This window comes from Candoia aspera, chromosome 17, assembly GCF_035149785.1.
Source record: "Candoia aspera isolate rCanAsp1 chromosome 17, rCanAsp1.hap2, whole genome shotgun sequence".
Lineage (NCBI taxonomy): Eukaryota > Metazoa > Chordata > Lepidosauria > Squamata > Boidae > Candoia > Candoia aspera.
In genome coordinates this window covers 1036933-1057077 of record NC_086169.1, presented here as the reverse complement: position 1 = coordinate 1057077, position 20145 = coordinate 1036933, and the positions used below count along the sequence as shown (strand labels likewise).

The 20145-nt window shown below is 55.2% G+C and overlaps 1 protein-coding gene across 1 annotated transcript; it reads right to left on the bottom strand.

The window, feature by feature from the left end:
- Positions 1-2486: 2486 nt before the first annotated feature.
- Positions 2487-20116, bottom strand: ARNT (aryl hydrocarbon receptor nuclear translocator). Its single transcript, XM_063317214.1, has 22 exons — positions 20033-20116; positions 16818-16923; positions 16627-16671; positions 15837-15881; positions 14456-14500; positions 12229-12442; positions 11747-11960; positions 11535-11634; positions 11112-11177; positions 10337-10422; positions 10076-10152; positions 9791-9925; positions 8538-8612; positions 7928-8079; positions 6958-7068; positions 6761-6836; positions 6555-6678; positions 6340-6439; positions 5356-5515; positions 4770-4929; positions 4061-4194; positions 2487-3645 (listed from the first exon to the last, which is right to left on the bottom strand). The coding sequence occupies exons 1-22, from the start codon at positions 20055-20057 to the stop codon at positions 3556-3558; spliced, it is 2340 nt and encodes a 779-aa protein (XP_063173284.1). The 5' UTR covers positions 20058-20116; the 3' UTR covers positions 2487-3555.
- Positions 20117-20145: the final 29 nt, after the last annotated feature.

Below are 20145 nucleotides of genomic sequence, written 5' to 3'. Positions count from 1 at the left end.
ATTGAATGACCTGGAGTGTAAAAAAGACATAAAAAGAACAGTGCCTTTAGGTGGTGGTGACTTTCAAGGTGACCCAGGATTCTGAGTTGTTTTTCCTACGATGACTAAGGAAGCTGAGAAAACTTAAAAGGAAAAATAATGACGGGGAAGAGAAAAAAAATAAGTAAAAACATGTGACAAAGTCATGCGGTTCTGACTTTGGGGTGAAGATTTAGTTCACAAAACCCATTCCCAGAAAACTGCAATTCCTGACACAGCAGACGTGCAAGAGATCTGGATGTAATTTGGGGAGGGGGGGGAGCTTGCCAAAATCTTCTGCTGTTGCTCATCAGCTGATCCAAAAGTCTTCCAAGAAGGCGTTTCTCCGAACAGATTTCTGAATCAGAGCCAGTTTACCCTTTTAAGGCAGAGAACTCAAGTCAGAGCGACATTTACAACCACAGATAGTTTAATCATAAACAGTCAATCATGTGGCCTATTTTTCCCCATCCTTCTGGATATTCTATGAATGCAAACAGTGCAGCTTTTCCACAACCCGATTCTCGTTCCTGGCTGATAAAAAGCAGATTCTTTTTTTGCAGGCCGTGCAGATAAGCCTTTCCAACTAGTCAGAGACACGTCTGCAAAGAGAGCGCCCCAGAACTTACCCACGTGCGCCAGTACGCTTTAGGGGCTGCTGATGCCAGGACAGACTTCCCACAAAATGGGCTGTAACCGACACCCTTCACGGTCACAAGGCGTGGCAACAGCCATCAGCTTGCTGAGTCTTTTGAACGGGAAGAGACAATTGTACAGGGTGCAAGACATTACCTGTGACAGTGGGAGGTAAGAAAGCCCCTACGCGCAGCACAGTCTATCTTTAAATATAAGTTGCAACAAAGTATAGTGGAGTTGCAGCCAGTGTGTTCTGCTTGTGGGATTCCTGGACGTATCTCTTGAGCAGCAGGCAGCCAGGGAAGACACCCTCGCCTTGGATGCTCTTGAAAAATGGAACTAGCCCTGTTAGGCGTGTCAAACTTCTGTATCCAGCCACACTGCCTCATTAGGAACACGGGGAGGGGGCAGTTTAGCCCCTGCGCTAACTGCCAATGGATATTTCCTCTAATAGGTTATCTGGCCTTGTTCAGAAGTGGTCTAAACCAGGGTTTCTCAACCTCAACCCCTTTAAGAAGTCTGGACTTCAACTCCCAGAATTCCCCAGCCAGAACACCGGAAGAAGCAGAACCTAGAGAAATCACTCGGCTGCCAGGGCAGAGAGCTGCCAACAGGCCTTCTGCGCCACCCAAAGGCAGAGGAGGGATGGCAGGATTGCGGGTGGCTCATTTCCCAAAACAGGTGGGGGGTGATGTAAGGCAGTCATAGATCAGCGCGGTTCACCAGCAGCACCCAGTCAAGGAATGGGAGGGGCGGGCACAAAGGCGAACCCTGGGTGTGCCAGGAAGCTGCAACCCAACCATGCACCTTGGTCTTCAGGATGTGGTAAGCCATGCCTGGCCCCAGACAAACCCCACGAGGGCTTAGCTTCTAACAACTGCGGGTACGGATGTGGTCAAAGAATCTGACGGAGACGTTCTCAAGATGTTCTGGACCTGGATCCCTCACCCATCCCGTTCCGTCGCTCAGGAATCCCAGCAGCAAAAGCAGGGGCGAGCCAAACCACAGCAACGCCACATCTCCCTCCCCTCTCCACTAAGTTAAGGATCACATAAACTAAGGGCAGGGGAGAAAGTCTGGATCTAAACAGCAGCAGGGATAAGATTCGGTCTTGGGAACGAGGCTCAGCAGCCTCTGCTTACTCCTTGCGCCTGGAAACGGATGCCTAGCGGGGCCTTCCTCAGGCTGCGAGGGAGGGGGAGACCCAGCGGTACCCTCAGGAACCAGGAAAAGGCAGTCCCTTGCCACCGACGCTGCAGAGGCTTCACCCTTGAAAACAACACCGAACGTCACTTGTTTCACAGCACCGATTCTGCTTCCGCAGGTGAGGGCCCAGCGCAAAACCGTCGGAGATTGCGCCCAGGGAACTCTGAGCTGAGCCCCTCCGACACCGGGGCTAGGAACTTGTTCTGTCTCTTCCTGCTTTAATTTGGAAAGAAGAGGTTTTCCAGATCCACACCCAGGACGCAGGATCAAGTGCAGGGTCGCAGCCTCCCACCCCACCGCAGTTCTGAAAAGAGTAATCCGGCTCCCCCTTCTGCCCATTTCAAGAACTACATGACCCCCAGAGAGGTGCCTGCCCCCCCCCATCTTCCTGCTCACCCCCTAAAAAATGGGGAGGGGAGGAGGAATTTACAAGCTTTCAATAAAGGGAGGAGGGAAAAAAATCTTTCTTCTCCCCCTTGGAATGAAAGAAATAAACCAGCGTGCTTGGAAAAACCTGCTCCGGGGAAGAATAGTGCAAGCGTTTGCCTCTGCCGCTCATCGGGACAGCGAGACGAAGCAGGGAACCGCGCGAGGTTGGCGCGCTCAAGGAGGACAGACGCGGCGTGCTCTTTGTGCAATTTTTATGGCTTTTAAGTGTCCCCATCGTAAAGCGCATAAAGAAAAGGCCTTAGCGCAGACGGGGAGGGGGTCACTGGAAAGAAGCCCAGCCCACGTTAACCGTGCGGGTCGGAGGGTGGCCAGCGGGGTCTGGATGCGACTGGCGCTGAAAAGGGCAGGCCATTCCGACCCGCTTCCCTTGGCAGCCTCCGCAGTTGGACCAGAGTTCTCTTCGTTCCTTCGGAGAGTGGAAAAGCTGCTTGCAAAGTCGGGGCTCTAAACCTCATTTTCCCCACCAGCAAAACAGGGCCCGTGCTCCTCCTGGGCTCCTCGCTGTCGCCCGGGGTTGCCAATCGCTCCATCCCCAAAAGCCGGGCTTCCACGAAGGAGACTGCGCCCGCACATTCTCCAAGCGCAGCACACAGGAGTGGCAAGACGGAGGCGCGGAAAGGCAAGCGAGCCAACGAAGGGGCCGGAGGGGGAGGCGGCGGCGGCACGCGAGCCCTCCACCTTTCATTAATACTGCTTGTGAGAGGGGCAGGAGACACGCGTGTGCGAGCGTGCAAGGGAAGAAATACGGGGCAAGGCGTCCTTAGATACCCCCCGAGTTCACAAGTCACAAAAATCACATCAGGAGCAGCAGCATCTCGACAAAATTTGGCTCCCCAACGTGTATAAACGAGAATACAATGTAGGTATAAAAGATTATGTCACAGAATTAAAAACGAAACAAAAAGACGAAACGAAACAAAAAACCTGCCGAGCCTTTCCTTGGATGCAGGAGGGGAAAAATCCCATCCGCTCCTCCCTCCAGTTGCCTGAATCCCTCTCTGAGGTTCCGAGTTCCGTTGCAGGGCTGACGAGGAGGAAGTGTCTTATCCCGGGGCGTCCCCAGAGGCCGGGCGAGGAAGCTGAGTCCGAGACGGCCCCTCCTGCGACACCCCGACGCTTCTGTTCCCCCCGACGGGAAGACTTGGGCGCACTTTGAAAGGGGGCGGAAGGTGAAGAAGAGAGCCCGTGGCGCTCCCCACGCCGCCGCACCAAAAACTGCCCCTCACGGCAGGCTGCGTCCCTCTCTTACTCCGAAAAGGGAGGAAACATGTTCAGTTCAGGGAACTCCTCGTTGCTGTAGCTGGCGCCCTGCTCCCCCAGCATAGACAACATATCCTGGAAATCCAAGGAAAGTAACAAATGTTGACCAGAACGAAACCATCACGTGCATTGAAATCGGGATATGTTGCGACAGCAGCCAGGGTTAGCGGGATTAGCAGACCGATGCCCGGTGCGACACACGCTGTAAAAACGATCTGCGTTTTTCCAACCCACTCTTCTTTTTGGGGGGTCAAGCCCCTATAGGCCTTGTAGCACCAAAATATCTTTTTTTTCCTCCCAGAGGGCCCAGTGCAGATACGGTCTCTACCCTCGCATCTCTCTGACCTCCCCCTGCCCTGTGCCCAACACAGGGGCCACGGCGCCAACGGGAGAACAGCTCTGGGGGGAAAAAAGCAGAAAAGCCACCCAACCGCCCATCCCAGGCTGCTGAAAAGGAAGGAAGGATGTTGCTGAGCAGGGGCGGACTCACCGGGAAGACCTCCGGCTGGCTAGACGGCTGCTGGACGTGGGACTCGCCGGAGCTCTGCCACTGTGGCCAAACGCCGACGCCTTCTGCCGTCCGCGCCTGGAACGGGGCCGGACTCTGCCCGCTCTCCCCCGCCGCTGGGGAAGGAAGGAACCCAAGGAAGAGACAAAGGCTGTTTGGGCGCCTCACCAAGAGCCAGCTCTGGGTTGGGGAGGCTCCGCTAAAAGGCCCTCAGGATCCTTTCCAGCTCCCCACTGAAGATCTCTCAACAATGATCTGCTGAACGGGCCCTTTGAGGTTGGCTTGGTCAGGAAACTCTGCTTGACTGAGAAAGGCTATAGCAGTGTTCCTCAGCCTCGGCAACTTTCAGACGCCTGGACTTCAACTCCCAGACTTCCCCATGGCTGGCTGGGGAATTCTGGGAGTTGAAGTCCAGACGTCTGAAAGTTGCCGAGGCTGAGAAACACTGGGCTATAGGAACACCTGGCAATGTTTTCCACCCCCTCCCCCTTATAGGAAGAAAGCCATTTAATTTTCTAACACATTCTTGTTCTCTGGGGCTTAATTCTTTGAACAACGAGGCATCCGCTGATCAGGGTCTGGTAAGATTGAGCAGCATCAGTATCGGGAGGCCCGTGTCTAAATTTCTATCTACAGGCTGCACGAGGGTCCCGAGCCCGCTGGGGGCTCGAAGGGAAGCGGAAGGACTTACCGAAAGGGGCATTCCGGCCGGCGAGGTTTGGGTAGGGAGCCCCGGCCGGCGAGGCAGCGGAACCAGGATTTGGCATGGGGCTGAAGGAGGACGGCGTGGCCTGGAAGCCCCCCATGGCAAAAGAGGGCGGCCGAGTCTTCACAGGCTGGGAAGCTGCCGGCTGGAGAAGGCGAAGCACCAAACAGAAGAATTGACAAATGCAGCGAAGAGGAAAGAGAAGGGGTGTTTATCGCAAAGACTGGCACTTTCATCTCGAGTTACCTGCTTTCTGGTTTTTCACAAGGGAGGCAAAGGCCCTTGGGGGGGTGGAGAAGGGCCAAAACCAAAGCCCCAGAAATGGGGGGCTGCCTTAGGATGGAGCCTGTGCTCAGGAGAAAGCTCCCGGAGGATTTTTATGGGCCGGGACCCCTCCACCCCCAATCCCCGCTCTCTCCAGGGATGCTGCCAGTCAGGAGAGAAGCAGGTCAGAGGTGGGTCTTGACTTCTCAGCCAGCTGTCCCTTGTGTCCCAAGGCACCCTTTTTTGGGGGGGTGGAGGGGGCAGAGGGAGAAAGAAGAGCTGAAGGGAAGCCAGAACGCAAAGTTACTTGGGTGGTGAAAGGCGGGCGTGATCCCGAAGCCCAGGCGGTTCCAGAGACCTGACTGGGGCTGGCGTGGCGGGAGAGGTGAGCCAGGATGGGTCCAGCTGTGGTCGCGTGTGCCTGGCCAGGTGGGAGGATGTTCACAGGGGGCGCCAGGGTGCTGCTCCTAGAGCGGAAGAGCGACCCCAGTGAGGAGCCGAACGGAAGGAAAACCTGCCCCGGGGGGTCTGGAGGTCTGGTCCGCCAACAGCAGCTGCCTAGGGAGAAACCGCCCGGGAGCCCCTTTGTAATGGTTGCCTATTCTAAAACACCATCAGACTCATGAGCAGGAATTCAAAGATATCTGATTTATTAAAGAATAGTATGCAGGATCACAGAGAAAGCTGAGAATGATGAAAGCGCGCCAAATGCAAACTAAAAACCCTCGGTGCAAACCCTCCCCCCGTAGAATCTTCCCAAGCTCACAATCCCAGGTGCTCCTAACGGTTTCTGATGGTCCGCGGGAAAAGTCCTTGAGCAGAGCACATAACCCAAACACATTCCATTGAAATGAACAGAGATACAGAGCTTGGCACAAAGTCTCACAGCAGCTCCCTCCCAAACAGAAACACGCATCAGCACCATGGCTTGTGAAACCTTACGATGTATAAACTACATTGAAACAGTGAACATGACACCCTTTCTCGCCCATCCCAATATTCTCAGCCACTCGGGGTGGGGGATGTTACCGCCCCGCAGGAATGGCTGCTTCACCGTAAAAGGACAGCGCTCACATCAAAAGGCCGGCAGGCAAATGCCGAGCTTCCTCACTCAGCCTGAATCTGCAGAGCAGCCCAAGCCTGGTTTGGAAAATCATTCTTTTTCTATCCAGTCTGACCAACGGCCTGGTTCCCCCAAGCCCTAGCGAGCGCTGGGGGGAAAAACCAGGATGGAGGAGGGAGGAGCCCGCTGAAGTGTCCCAGAAGAAATCAGGGTGCCTCTGAGCCTTACCGGAAGCCCTCGGCAGGGCGTGAAGCTGCAAAGCTATTCCCCGGGGAGAAGAGGGACTGGCTGGTGGGCACCGAGCTGGCCGAAATGGGCTTGGCCTGGTCTGCAAAAGAGAAACCCCAAAAGCGGGGAACCAGGAAAGTTTTATACAGGCCTATTTTGGAAACCGTCCTGCTGAAGGGAGGCCCTGAGAACCAGGCTCCCCTTCGCCCCCGTACCTGGGCTGATGCTGCTGTAGATTTCACTGAAGCGAGGGTCCCGCTCCTGACCAAAGAGGGCCTCAGTCTTCTCCAGAGGCTTGCTGTGCTCTGGACCAGGGGCGCTCACAGCCTGAAGGGTGGCCTGGGGAGACAGCAGCCCGAAGGCTCGTCAGCTGCCCTTGCCTCCTGCCCACACTGGTGGCTGGTACCCTCAGTCCCATTACCTGCGGGTGGTCGTAGCCGGCTAAACTTTCTCTTCCGGGGACCACGTCAAGCTCTGCTGGCTGTGCCGGCTGCGGCCTAAAAGGCAGAGGCCCGGATCAGAAAATGGCCCTGTCCACCCCAGCCTAGGGCGTGGGCATGGAGCCAAGCAGGCCGAGCGGCCCGAGCCAGACCCTCGAAGCAGTCCTGTGGCTCTCACCTGGCCGCCAGGTGCCCCGGGCCCATCTCCAAAGGCAGGCTGACGCTGGGGCCCAGCTGGGGCCTCTGCATCGGGTTTGACCCGGCCGGGCGGGCCTCCTGGCTGGCGTTCCTGGAGGGTTGTTTGGAAGGAAGGGGAAGGAGAGCCATAAGAGGCAGGCAGGCAGGCAGCCCATTCGGGGCCAGGGACGAGTGCAGAGGGAGGGGGACGGAGGTTCTGTGCTCAGGAATTAAAACCCTCCCCTCCCCAAACCAGCTTCCACTGCTTTGCAAAGCAGGCAACGCTACCAACATTCGGAGACAGAAATTCCCCAACAGCCCCATCTGTGCCCTCGGAACAGCGGCTTTTCTCTTTCCAGAAAGAGCCTCGTGCGATTAAGAAGAACGGCCGGGAACTCTGGGAGGCAACGCGGCCACCCTCGGTGGGTCCAGAAGCCCCCCGTCGTCTCTCCCCCCCCCACCCTGGTGTGGGCACAGAGGCCTTCCTGCCCCTGGAGCATGAGATGGAGATGGGGACGGAGATGGGTTTGTTTCTTCTGAGACGGTGAAGGGTCCTAATTCTGGAGCGCTGCCTTGCCCCACACAAGGAATTTATTTTTTTCCCCAGCGGGCCAATCAACAGGAAGGTGGTAACCCTGGTTTTCCTGAGGGCCCCCCTCGCTCTACCTGAGCATCGCTCAAGCTGTGAAATGACAGGACTTCCCTCCCCGTGAGAAAGCACCCGCCCCCTTTCCCTGACATCACTGCAGGCTGGCCAATCGCAAACGGGCAGGGCGGGGCCTCGGCAGAGCTAGCAGGCAGCCGAGGCCCCCCTCTTCCTCCTTGGGGCGGGATTCGGCCGCATTTTGGGCCCCCGCTCTGCTGAAAAGGGCGCGGAGGGGAAAGGGGAGGTCGCAAAGCCCTGCTGGAGCCCCAGCCCCGTCGCCCTTCCTGAGGGGCAGGGAGGGCGGGGGGGCGCCCCGAGTACGTACTTCACGCTGGTGGTGGTGCAGATGATGTACTCGATCTCGTCCGAGTAGGGATTCTGGAAGGTGAAGGAGCTAGTCCGCATCCAGAGCCATTCCCGGTTCTTGGACCGGAAACGGAACATGATGGAGAGCACCTGGCCTTTCAGTTTCACCACCTGGAAAAACGGTTCGGACCCCATCAGCTGCAAAGCCCTGGAGGGGACCCCCACGTTCGGAAGGGCCAATGGGCCCTTCTGCTGGCACCCAAACTGGGGGGGGGGGAGGACGTGCCCTGCCGCCGGACCCTACGAAGATGGGGCCCAAGGAGACCACTGAACCTCTTAGACTGACAAGGCCCAGGGATCCACCTCCTCAAGGGACTTCTGGGCCCATTTTTGACAGGCTGCCTGGAGAGTGAGGATGGTTATGGGGTGGAATGCAGTGTTATGGACCCTTTGCAAGCCGCCGGCGCTCCCAAGCCCCTCTGGTCTAAGCTGGCAGCAGGGAGGGCCCCGGGCCTCGAAAAGCAGAAACGGAGAGCTCATTTCAAGAGCGTGCATTAGGCGGCCCCGACTCCAGCATCTGGGCATGGCTCGGCGGGCGCCTGACGTTGAGTTGCCGGGAAGTGGGCTACCTGCTGGAAACTGTCCCTCAGAAGCTGCTGGTCCTCAGGGTGGCAGAAGTCAACAATGTCCTTCCCCAAGAGCTCCTGGCACAGAAGAGAGGCACCAGTTGGAAGCCACCCCACCCACTTCCCAACCTCCAGGCTGAACAGCTGCTGCCGGAGCCGGGAGGGGTCTCTGCGGGGCCAGAAGCGGCCTTATTTTGTCTGAGTTGGCTCTGGGGATAGCGAAATGCCGCTTAAAATCTCACTGCCACCATGTCAAAGTGAGAAACCTCGATTCTCAGAAGCTCCTTTCTTACTGGGGAAAGGAGGGACCAAGTCAGGTCTTGGGTATATTCGAAGCCACTTGCATCCCGCCCCTTAATGCCACATCTCGGATTCATTCAGGGAAGTGGGGCGACCTGAGTCGAAGCAGGCATCCTCCCTTCCCTCTCTATCCTGGCATGCTGGCTGGGGAATTCTGGGAGTTGAAGTTCACCCATCTTAAAAGTGGCCACATTTGAAAAACGCTGCTTTAGAGCATTCTGGCTGCTGAAATAATTGATATTTGTATTGTGATTTATATTTTAGGGTTTTGTTACTGTGTTGTAAACCGCCCAGAGTCCCCCCTTGGGGGAGATGGGCGGTGACAGAAATTTGAAATATAAATAAATAAATAATGGTACTTAACGAACACATGTGTTGCTCGAGCGGCTGGAGAGTTTTTCCAGCCCTCCTCAGGTGAAATTAAATTTGGTCCCACCTTCAACCCATCCGTCTCTCGCGCATTTCCATGGTTGTTTCCGCCACCCTGCCAGACTCCCCGATCAAATGTTCCCAGAACATCTTTATCGGACTCGCATCCATCTTTGTAAAACCCGTGTCAGCAGACTGCGAGTCGCCAGCAGGGAGGGGGAGCTGGACTGGAGTGTGAATCATTTTGTTTGGGCTGGACGCTCTTTGCCCAAGGTCAGCGGGCCAAATACCGTTCAGGCCATCTGCTGGCATGGAAAGGGGAGCGCATACCTCTGTGGGTAGTGGGGGGGGATTAGAGGCTTTGTGATTTTAAACTGTAGAACACGCGGGAAATGCCATTCACAACTTTTACCTTGTATCCAACGCTACGCTTCATTAAACAGTTAAATAAGCAAAACGCTCGAGTGTTCTGGTCATTACACGCCCTCTGGCGTCCCTTCCTTGCAAACCTGGGATGCCTCAATTCTGAAGCAACCCAGGACCCTCCACCTTGGCTGAAAAGCACCTCCCCGGCTTGGGGGTCGTACCTGGGGCTTGTAGCCAACCGTGGCCATGCAGCGGTGGTCCACGAAGGTGAAGAGCCCGTCCGTGTTGTGTCGGGAGATGAACTCGGTGGGCTGACACACCGTGTTCATGTCCGTGCAGCTGGGTGAGCTCGTGACCTGGGGAGGAGGGGAGAAAGCCCAGGTGAAGGCCAGGGGCTTCCTGTCCTCCAGGCAGCCAATCATCCCCAGGAGCTTCGGAGAGCTCGGGGGACGAGCCAGGCACAGACGGGCACCGATTCTACCCTGAGAAGAAGGCAGCTGGCCTACCTGCAACCGGCCGATGGCAACCAGGCAAAATTTGCTTCCCTGTCCGGCATCTGGGTCGTCCTCAGGCAGCGAAATTCCTGGAAAGGAGGATTTGAATTCAAAACCACCTCTAGAGGCAACCGTTTGGGGTATTTTTCCCCCCCTTCGGGGTTTTTTAATCACCGCAGAATGTCAGAAACGAGGGGAGGAAGCCGGGGGGGCTGAAGCTCTGCTGAGCCACGAAAGGATTGTCAAGGCGAGAGAGAGGCTCGCGTGGGTTACCTGCTGGTGGCCAAGCTTTGATGTAGCCCGTGCAGTGGACAACCACGAAATGGGGTTCGCCCTCTTTGACAGTGCCCAGCCCGTTCCTAGAAGGAGAAGGAGAGGCTCGGTGAGGCTGCTGTTGTATAGGCCACACAGGGGGGAAATTTACAAAGAATTAAAAACCAACCGACCAACCAGCCGGTTCTGCTTCAGAGAAAGCAGCAATGTGGACACAGCTACCTCATCAAGGAGGGAGAAGAGGTCAAAACCCGTATCCTGGAATTGCCCCTTGCCCCCCGCCTTCTCTCAGAGGGGAAGACGGTCCTGCCACCAGGCCTGCATCTCATCCGCAGCCAGACGCCACAGCAGCTTTTTAACTCCTTAACTTCCAGCCAACGGCCCAGTTAGCTAGTGAGCCCTCCAGGCATGCAGACGGCGACCCGACCCTCATCCTCTTGGTCCGGCGTGCCCACTAAACTGGGGGGGGGGGTGCCCAAAGTCCCTCAAGTTGCAGGGAGGTGGGCGAGCACAAGCCACAGCCTGCACAGCCGCACGATCTAAAGCCCTTCTCCCGAAGCCTGGTGGCCAGGCTTTCCTTAAGGGAATCCCAGGAAGACGTTTGATTTGAAACGCCCTGAAAACCCATCTCTCTTTGCAACCGGCGCTTTAAGAGAAAAAGAGCCCCATTTGCTCTTTCCTCCTGCTGCTGTTGCATTCCGACAGATAGGCAGGCAGGCAGGCATTTTAATCCTGTTGTGGCTCCCCATCATCCCCCACCCTCCCCGTCAGTTACCTGCACCTATTCCTCATGAAGCTGAGGCGGTTCATGGAGATGGCATCAACTGCCGCATTCCCGCATCTGCAACACAAGGGACCAGGATAAAAAAAAAACTGATTTCAGCTTTCTGCCGGGACAAGGCGTTGCCCGCAGAGGCCTCCCCTAAATCGGCAGCTGCTGGCGGGCCCTTCCTCCAGAAGAGGCGTCCCAGAGAGCCAGAGTCACGCAAGCACTTTCCTTGTTCTGCCTGCTTTGCTCACCGAACGGCCCCTGCACCAGGCCCAAAAGCAGAGCCGTCCCAGCCTGCCGTGGCCAGGTGAGAAACCACGGTTAAAAGAAACTGCGGCTTAAGTGAAGCAGGCTGCATCCTTCGGCAAAACGAACGGACAAAGAAAAGAGTTCCTTCCACTTCCTCCCCAATGCATGCTTCGAACTTACCTCATCCGGCAGATGAAGGACCTGCGGGACCCCATGCACATCCTCATGGACTGCTGGCCCTCCTTCTTGACCGTCCCCGTCTTCAGATCGAGGATCCGGCCTGAGGGATCCAAGCCAGAAGGTGAGGGCGGGGGTGCTCCTGGCCAGCCCACGAAGAAGGCAAGCGGCGGGCGCTCCACGGCTTGTCCCGAGGCAGGGCTGGTGCAACGTACCGGTCAGCGCATTCTCCGAGGTGGACAGCTGTTCCCGCAGCTTCTCCACGTCGTCCGGGTGCACCTGATCGTAGAGGGTACTTCCGAACCACTCCGACTGGGGCTGGTTCAGGACGGGCGTCACCGAGTCGGAGATGTAGACCACCCGGCCCGTCTCACAGGAGACGATGAAGAGGAACCCGTCTGCGGCCTCCAGGATCAAGTGTTTGAGCTCCTGGGGAAAGGGACAGGTTGACGCGAGAGGGCAGGACATGCGCCGTGGCGTCCAGGACCCTCTGCGGAGGGCACGTAAGGCTGCAACTCTCCTGCCCGCTGGCCACCGCCTGGGCATGAGCTGCCGGTTAAAGGCAGAGCCGGGCAAATTCACCCGAGATCTGTTCCTTTGCCATCTGGCTCCTGACGCGGGAGACTAAAAAGTCACTACCGTCCAAAGCCATCCCTCGCCGTCCTCCCCCCAGGACAGAAACGCAGGGGACAAAGACCTGGTCGGTGAGGAACGAAGGTTTGTAGGCGCCGTCTGTGGAGGTGTTCCCGGTGCCCCGGAGAGACTTCATGTGGGAGACGGCCATGCGCAGAATGGTGAGCTTGTCCGGCTTGCGGGCCAGGGCGCTGCAGGTGGGCACCATGTCGGAGAGCTCCGTGATGTAGGCGGTCATCTTGTTCCGGCGCCGACGCTCGATCTCGCTGTGGTTCTCCCTGGGGGTGGAGAGCGAAGCAGAGAAAGGGAGGCGGGTTTCAAGAAGCTGCCGGGAGGGGGCCTGACGTGTGAGAGAGGGAGAGGCGATGGGCAGGAAGAGAGGAGGGCAGGAAAGGGGCCGGAAGTGATTAGGGCTCCGAAAGGAAGCACGTGCCGGGCATGCAGCGGAGAAAAAGCAGAAGGGCCTTCGAGGGAGAGCCGCGACCTTCCTGTTTGAAACAAAATGTGCCCGAGTGACAGGGAGCGATCGCCTTTGGGAAGCCCACAGAAAGGGCGTGGACACTCAAGGTCCAGCAGGGTCTGTCAAGCTTTGCTGGCTGGGGAATTCTGGGAGTTGAAGTCCACCCATCTTAAAGTGGCCAAGGTTGAGGAACACTGCTCTAGACACTCTGGGCAGGGGGAAAGCTAATAAAGGAGGATGTCCTGAGTAAGGATGGCGGGCAGGGGGCTCCCATCCAGACTGTCAAGCGCATGCGTAGCACTGAGGAATTGTTCAGCCATTCCAAGAGACACAGATCGGGACCGCCTTAACCCTTGGGGGTTATATGTCTGGGTTTTCCCACGCTTCTTCAGTTTGTTAGGATTCCTGTTAAGTACTAGCAATAAATACTAGAGACCAGTTCCTTGTCTCAGCGTGTTTCCTGGCTGTTAGGACAGAGGGGGACCTGCTGCTTTTCCTTGCATTTGCGTTGCAGATCATACCCACTGGGGCCTAGTTCCTTGCAAATGAATTCTAGAACGCTGAGGCACACAGCAGGGTAGGACCCTCCCAGCAAGAGAGCCCACTGAAAGAAGGATTGCTACAGTTTGGGGAGGGGAGAAAGAAACCCCAAACCAGCTTGGATTTCTCAGCGCAGAGATGCACTCCGACGGAAGCACGGCCCCAACCCCAACCCCTCCCAGAGCGAGATCCTCATTTCCAGCCGCAGATCTTTGTGGAAGCTCGCCGAGCGCCTGCCGCAGAGTCGCCACCCACCCCAAGCCTCGCCCCAGCTTTCCAACAAGGGAGGAAAGAAACGAGTTGAGAAAACCAGCACCTGGAAGCGTGGAACGGAAGATGGATCTGGGTGAAGGAAGAGAAGGTTGTCGGGCATCGCTTTGGTTTTTTTAAAGAAAAAACAGAGTTTAGGTTGCTCAATCCTTGCTGGAGGGCTAAGGTGTATTTGTGGAAATCTCCGCCTTCCCGGACAAGGCGTTCAGCCGGCTGGGGGGTTATGGGCTAGGGAGGCAAAGAGGCGGGGGAGATGGTGCTGGGGAGGAGAACATGGGAGTCCGGGGGCGCTCTACGTATCTGCCCTTGGCAGGCCACTGACGCTAAAACCTGGCCTTTAAAGAAGTTTGAAAAAAGCGGGGAAGAGGCCTAGAGAGACCCTAAAAGCGCTTCTTGCTCCTTCTAGAACACGCCTTTTAATCGAGAGGCTCTTTATTTTATAGCGAGACACTAGAATAACTCAAACGTTATTGTTTCACTTCGCGCTTTATTCTACGCCCAGACGGCACTTCGTGACGGAAGCTGCGGCTGGTCTGCCCCAGCTGGGAATGCCAGTTCCAGCCGGGGCATGCTCAGCCCAGCTCCCTGTTCAGAAATGGGGCCCAAAAGGCAACTTTCCGGGCAACGTCAGACGCCAGCAATTTAAAAGCACTTTTGCGGCGTTTCTGGCCTTGTCACCGACAGAGGCAGGACCCCCCTCGCCCGCGGAGCCCTTAAAGGGAGAAGTGGTGGCTTTAGTAAGACCCTGGAACCCCAACTAGCTTCAGCAACAGCCCAGCCCTGCCTGCCTCCCTTTCTGGCCCACCTGCCAGGGCTTCCCGTGCCCCTCGCCCAACCTACAACCACGAGACCGATTCCCCGAGACCTCTGTCCGCTTTCAAGCCCCCGATTAAGGAAGACAACGGGCAAGGTGGAGGAACGCTTTAGAGGTGGTGGGTGGGGAGCAGTAGAAGCAGGGGGTGCACAAACTGTGCTTCGCCATGCGTAGAGGGACAGAAGGCACATTTCTCTGTTCTCCTACCTGGCCAATCTTTCCTTATCCGCCGAGCTCTGCTCGTCATCAGACCTAGAAATAAAACGGGTGAGCTAAGCTAAAACCTAAGAGGGGGGTGGGGGGGGTTTCGCCTCACGGGGCAGGAAAGAGAAGCGGGGAGCAGCGCGGGGCACCCGGGCTATCTGCCCGGTTCTCCCCTAAAGAAGCCCAAAGAGAGGAGAGAGGACTTTGTCGGCATTACTGAGCAGCCGTCGAAAAGAGACCCTCGCTGAAGGGGCTTCCGAACCACACAGCAGAGGAAGAAGAGAGAGGTTGATAAAGGAGTGGAAGGGGGAGGGAGGGAGGGAGCATGGAAAGAGCCAGTTGTCCAAAGGAAGCGGCTTCTCAGCAACAGAGAAACCTGTCACGGGATGCGGTCGCTGAACCACGGAGCCAAGCTCTCCCCCACCCTGAAAGGCTGAACGCCCCTCCAGGCAGAAAAAGATACAAGCAGGGATCTTTCCAGCACAAAGCAGACCCCAGAACAGAAGCTGTCTGCCAAGATCCAGCCTCAGCCTTTTGAGTGCCAGGCACTCAGGTTAACACCTGCTAACGTAGAAATTTTATGCCTCTAATGCAGTGTTTCTCAACCTTAGCGACTTTAAGATGCGTGGACGCCAACTCCCAGAATTCCCCAGCCAGTCATTCTGGGAGTTGAAGTCCACGCATCTTAAAGTCGCTAAGGTTGAGAAAGACACTCTCATGGCTACAGCTAACCAAGTTTCAGTATTCTATTTTCACTCCAAGGGCCTGGCTGCAGCCTTGTTGCGTTTTCTGGGCGCCCCGAGGCCCTCAGATTTACATTTTGCTGCGTTATTTGCTGGGTGTTTCAATTACGATCTAGCAGATTAGACTAACAGGTGGCAAATTAATTACAGAAGATAAATAAAAATGTCAGTAACGTTCAAAATGCTTCACGGTGATTCGCAAGTCTAGCTGCAGCTACGCAGAAAACGGGGGAGGGGAACCCTCACCATTCTCAAAATCCCAAGTGATTTCCTGAAACTGACAAATGAGGAGGAAAAAGATTTGCAAGGAACTTTAGTTCAAGGTGCAAACAAATCATAAGCTGCAAAAACACACCAGGATATCCGTCGCCCCTCTCTTTCTCTACCAGTCAAATATTGAGATTAAAGCTTCCTGCAGGGTTTAAATTAACTCAGATTAAATCCAAGACCGGGATTATGCCAAGATGGTCTCCAGTGGGGACTTCTGCATTCCTATTTCAAAGCTGGTACTTTGCAAAGAATTGGGAAGAAGGCCAGCTGCCTGCTCACATCCAAACACACACAAATGCCATCCCTAGCTCTGCAAAACAGGTCCACGGGTCCCCCTGAAGCACTTCTCCTGGGCATGCACAAAGTTTTACCTGGCAAATCGCTCTTTGTCCGTGGAGAGCTGGTCATCATCACATCTAGGAAAACAACCAAGGGGAGGGGGAAGCATGTCAAATGAAAGGGTTTGAAACGGCCAATAGAGTGAATAAAATGCGAAAACCCTGAAGCAAACTGGGCACATTAAAAATCCCAGCTTCCTGCGATAACGTTCTTGAAACGTTAACTTTTCTCTTAATCAAGTTGCTCTTAAGAGTGCACACTGTTCTTTCTCTCCTGTGGTTTGACTAAAACTATTACCTACGAGAAAAGGGCTAAATTCAGAGATGGCAATTCCCCCCCATGCCCCCAGCATGGGTTTTCATTTTAAAGAAAATTTAATCCACCCACCCACTTCCTGCCACTATCTTCTCACGGGTCCAGTTCACACCATCCCCATCACTTGGGGAGGGGAGGGGCGGAGTTCAGAGGGTCACCCGAAAGGGACAAGAGGGTGGATTGGTTAACCCCCTGGCCAGGATGCCAGGAACAAAGGGACCTCCTAGAAAGGCCCTGCAAAGTGGGGGATTCTCTGGGGATACCACCTCTGTTTTATTTTTTACAGCCTTGTTTCTAGGAGAGGGAAAAACGGAAGGGGGCAGATTTATTTTAGCCTATCAGGGGTCCCTGTCCCACTTAAGCCACGTTCAAATGATTATTAGCTCTTCTCTTAAAAACTGTCCCCTCCCCCAAAATCCTCTCCAGGCTTCTGATGCACACATTGGCAACCTGTCCTGTCTCTGAGGTCCCCCCCCCCCATTCCTTGCCAATGGAAACCAAGCTCACCTGAGAAACTTGCTGTTCCCTTCGCCATCGTCATCAAAATCGAGCCTAAAGGGCAAGAACAACAGTGATTGCAGGTGAGGGGAAGTCTTTCCTGAATGAAGAGAAGGCCTGGCAAAGTTTGTGAATCGGGAGAGCTCTTCCTGGCCTACGTTACGGGGCCAAACCCCACCGTATCCTGGTTCCTAACTCACCCCGTCCTCCGCTTGTTGGTTCTCTGGGCGAGGCTCCCGCCCGGATGTGTGCCTGGTCCTGACGTTCCAGAAGCTGCTCCCAACGAAGGGGCATCCGATGCCATTTCTGGGAAGATGGAGAAACAGAAGAGTTTCAGAGGTGCTGGGCTGGCAGCCCGTCCTCCCCGCTAAGCCACAGGTAGACAGGAGCATCAGAGGGGATGCGCCTTCGAGAGGAGGGGGAAACTCAGCCACACCCGCGCATTCACAAACGCCAGGCCAGGAGCGCCAAATTTTCTAGTGCGCAGCTGCAACGGCACAGACTGTTTTGGCACGCTTGCTGGGGGGGGGGGCCTCCAACAATAATTCTCAGAAAAGAAACGCTTTTAAGGGGGAAGGACGGGAATGGAAGCTGAGCGGAAAGGAACAGTGCAGCACCGTTAGGATTTCCCCAGAGCCTCCCATTTTTACCAAGCGTTAAACCTCCTAGTTCCACGTTACAGACTTTATAGGCAGAAGACCCCAATCTGCTGCCTACGCATCCGTTCAGTCAATCGCACTAGGAGAAGAAATCACGAGAGACTTCTGGCTTATTGTTATCATGCCACCTCCGAAGCAAGACCTAACTTTTTTTATGATCCACTCGAGTCACGCCCATTCGTTTGGACTATGCAGATGAGGAAAAGAGTCTGCAAATAAATGCAATAAATGCAAAGAGTCTGACTGACCACAGCTTTCGCTAGAGACAACAGGTTGCTGCACTCCAGCTTGAATCTGAGGAAGAAAATGGATGCCACATGGAAAGAACAAAATACTGCATTGAGTTACGAAGCACAGATGGAAGAACTTTGCAGCGTCGAAACACAATTTGAACAGGGCACACTGCAGACTGCTTTGCTCATCAGAAAATATCCCCAGCGATGATTTAAAAGCTTGCTGCAGCGTTGCAAGGTTCCCCATGCAGAAGGCCCAGCCTAATTAATACCACAAGATTGTAAAAGCAAAGAAACAAGCCAGAAACCATCTGAAGTACTCTTAGAGGCTGCCCGCCCCCTTTTTTTAAACTGCTAAAAAGCTCATATTTATGCATAAAAGCCTGCAGAAACTGTCTGGAACCAGAAGAACACAGGTGATCCAACCCCAAGCTAAGTTCTTTCTTCTAGCGTCTGTAAACTGAAAAGCAATATTTTCCCACCAGAAGGATTTTGGGGGAGATGGGTGGTGACAGGAATTTGAAATATAAATAAACAAACAAACATTTCCTTCACTGGCAGTAAATACCTCCGTTGAATCCCCCCCATTGGGGGAAGGCAGAAGGAAAGAATACATCCTATTTTGTTAAGTTTAACAATGATAAACATTTGCAGGAGTGCTCCACTCAGTTCTTGGTTTCAAAACTGAAGCACAATGTGAAGCCAGAAGCATTTAGCTCAAGACTAGCAGTTTTACGGCATAACCCCTTGGTATAATCTGAAGAACCCTCAGGATCTTTGAAAATGAAATATATCTATATTTATTATTTTAGTATCCTGGCTGTTTACTTTGTAATTTTATACCTTGATGCTTTCAAAAGGCTAATTTTATTGTAAGCCACCCAGAGTCCCGCTTTTTGGGGGGAGATGGGCGGTGATAGAAATTTGGAAAATAAACAAGCAAATAAATAAACAAAATACAGAGGCGCCAGTCCCCCTGGCTGCAATCACACCAGCTTCCACACCAAGCTAAAAGACCCCTTTTTAAAAAAAACTACAAATCCTCAGTCAAACATGGGACTTTCAGTCTGCAGCTGACAAGATTTTAAGCTGTGGCTTCTTTTCCAGAACAAGTGTATTTGCAAAAGAGTCTGTTTCAAAAGCCAGACTACAAGAAACAAAACCTCTGGCGTCTGCCAAGCGATGACGTATTCAACCTAGGCATTTCCAAAATAATTCTGTACATAAAGAACGCTGAGGGAGTTATCTCACAAGGCTTTCTTGAAGGCTTTAATCACAAAAAGCTAAGCCAAAGTTCAGCGTATGTTAAAAACCCCATTTTAGTTCCAGCAACTCAGAGATTCAGAGATCCTTTCTTAGGTCCATCAAAAGTTTTGCTAAGCACGGAGGGTGAGTTACCAGTGAATTATGCTTCTGTTTGTGCTTCTAAGGTTCTCAAAAGTTTCTGAGAAAGGCAAAAGGCCTGGTGAGGGAAGCAGAAAATTTGGCTTCCTTTACAGATATACATGCGAAACGCAGCTCTCTCTAATTTCTCTCATTCCAGATGCTGGGCCAAAACAATCTCAACTTTGCTTCCAAGAGAAAAGTACCTCTTTAAGAGGCACTTTCTGCAAACTGTCTGGACATTCCATTATTCGCTGTACCCTGCGTGAAACAGCAACCGTACTGACTCCCAAACTGAACCACCTCTGGGGTGGGAGACAAACAGGCAGCTTCTGCAGTTGGGGCTTGCAAGGACAACATGATTTAATCGCACGGCCTTCCCTGGCAGGCCACCATCCGGAGGGACCAGGTGGCAACTTCTACTCTGGCCGAGAGGGATGGGAATTGGGATCCCCCATTGGGATAACGTGCAAAGATAAACTGGATCAAGGGAGTTTGGGGGACGCCACTTCCAGCCTGACCGTCCCTTTCCCGGGTCGCCTGCTGAACGTGGGCACCCTTGGCCCTTGTCCTGAGGGCCCCCCGGGGCTGGGGCCCCTTGGCCAGGCCCCCCGCCCCCCCAAGCAGCAAGGAGCCGGATCGCTCCCACCAGGCTTGGGGGCCGGCTGCGGGGAGCCTGGGCGGCAGGCGCTCCGGATCAGGCCCAGCTCCTCCGACCCCCCTTCAAGGGCAGCCCCGCACAGCAGCAGTCTAGCCCGGGCCACGGCTGTGCCTGTCCCCCGGCAGGGGCCACCGCTCCTGGGGCCCCGCCAGCGCCAGTGCCGGCCCCGGCGTGCTCAGCCGGCGGGGGCACGGCGGCTGGGGATCATGGGAGGCGTCTGGCAGGGCATCCGGAGGCCCCCAGCTTTGCTGGCGGGGGATGATGGAGCCGGAGCTCCCTCTAGCTGGGAGGGAGACGGCAGCCGTGGCTGGGGAGGATGGGAGGGGGAGTCTGGAAGAGCCACGGGCGCGCTGGCTGGGGAGGATGGGAGGGGGAGTCCCAGATGGGACGCAGCAGGTGGGGGGGACGTGCGCCTCCCACAGCCCCCTCCGGCCGCCCCCGCGACCGCCCCCCTCTTTCCCCGAGTCCCCCCGGCTCACCCTGCCCCGCGGCGGTGGTTGCCATGGCTGCACAGGCGGGCACCCCCCCGCCCAGACTCCGCGACCCCTCTCGCACGCCAGATCCAAGATGGCGTCGGCGGGCGAGCCCTGCT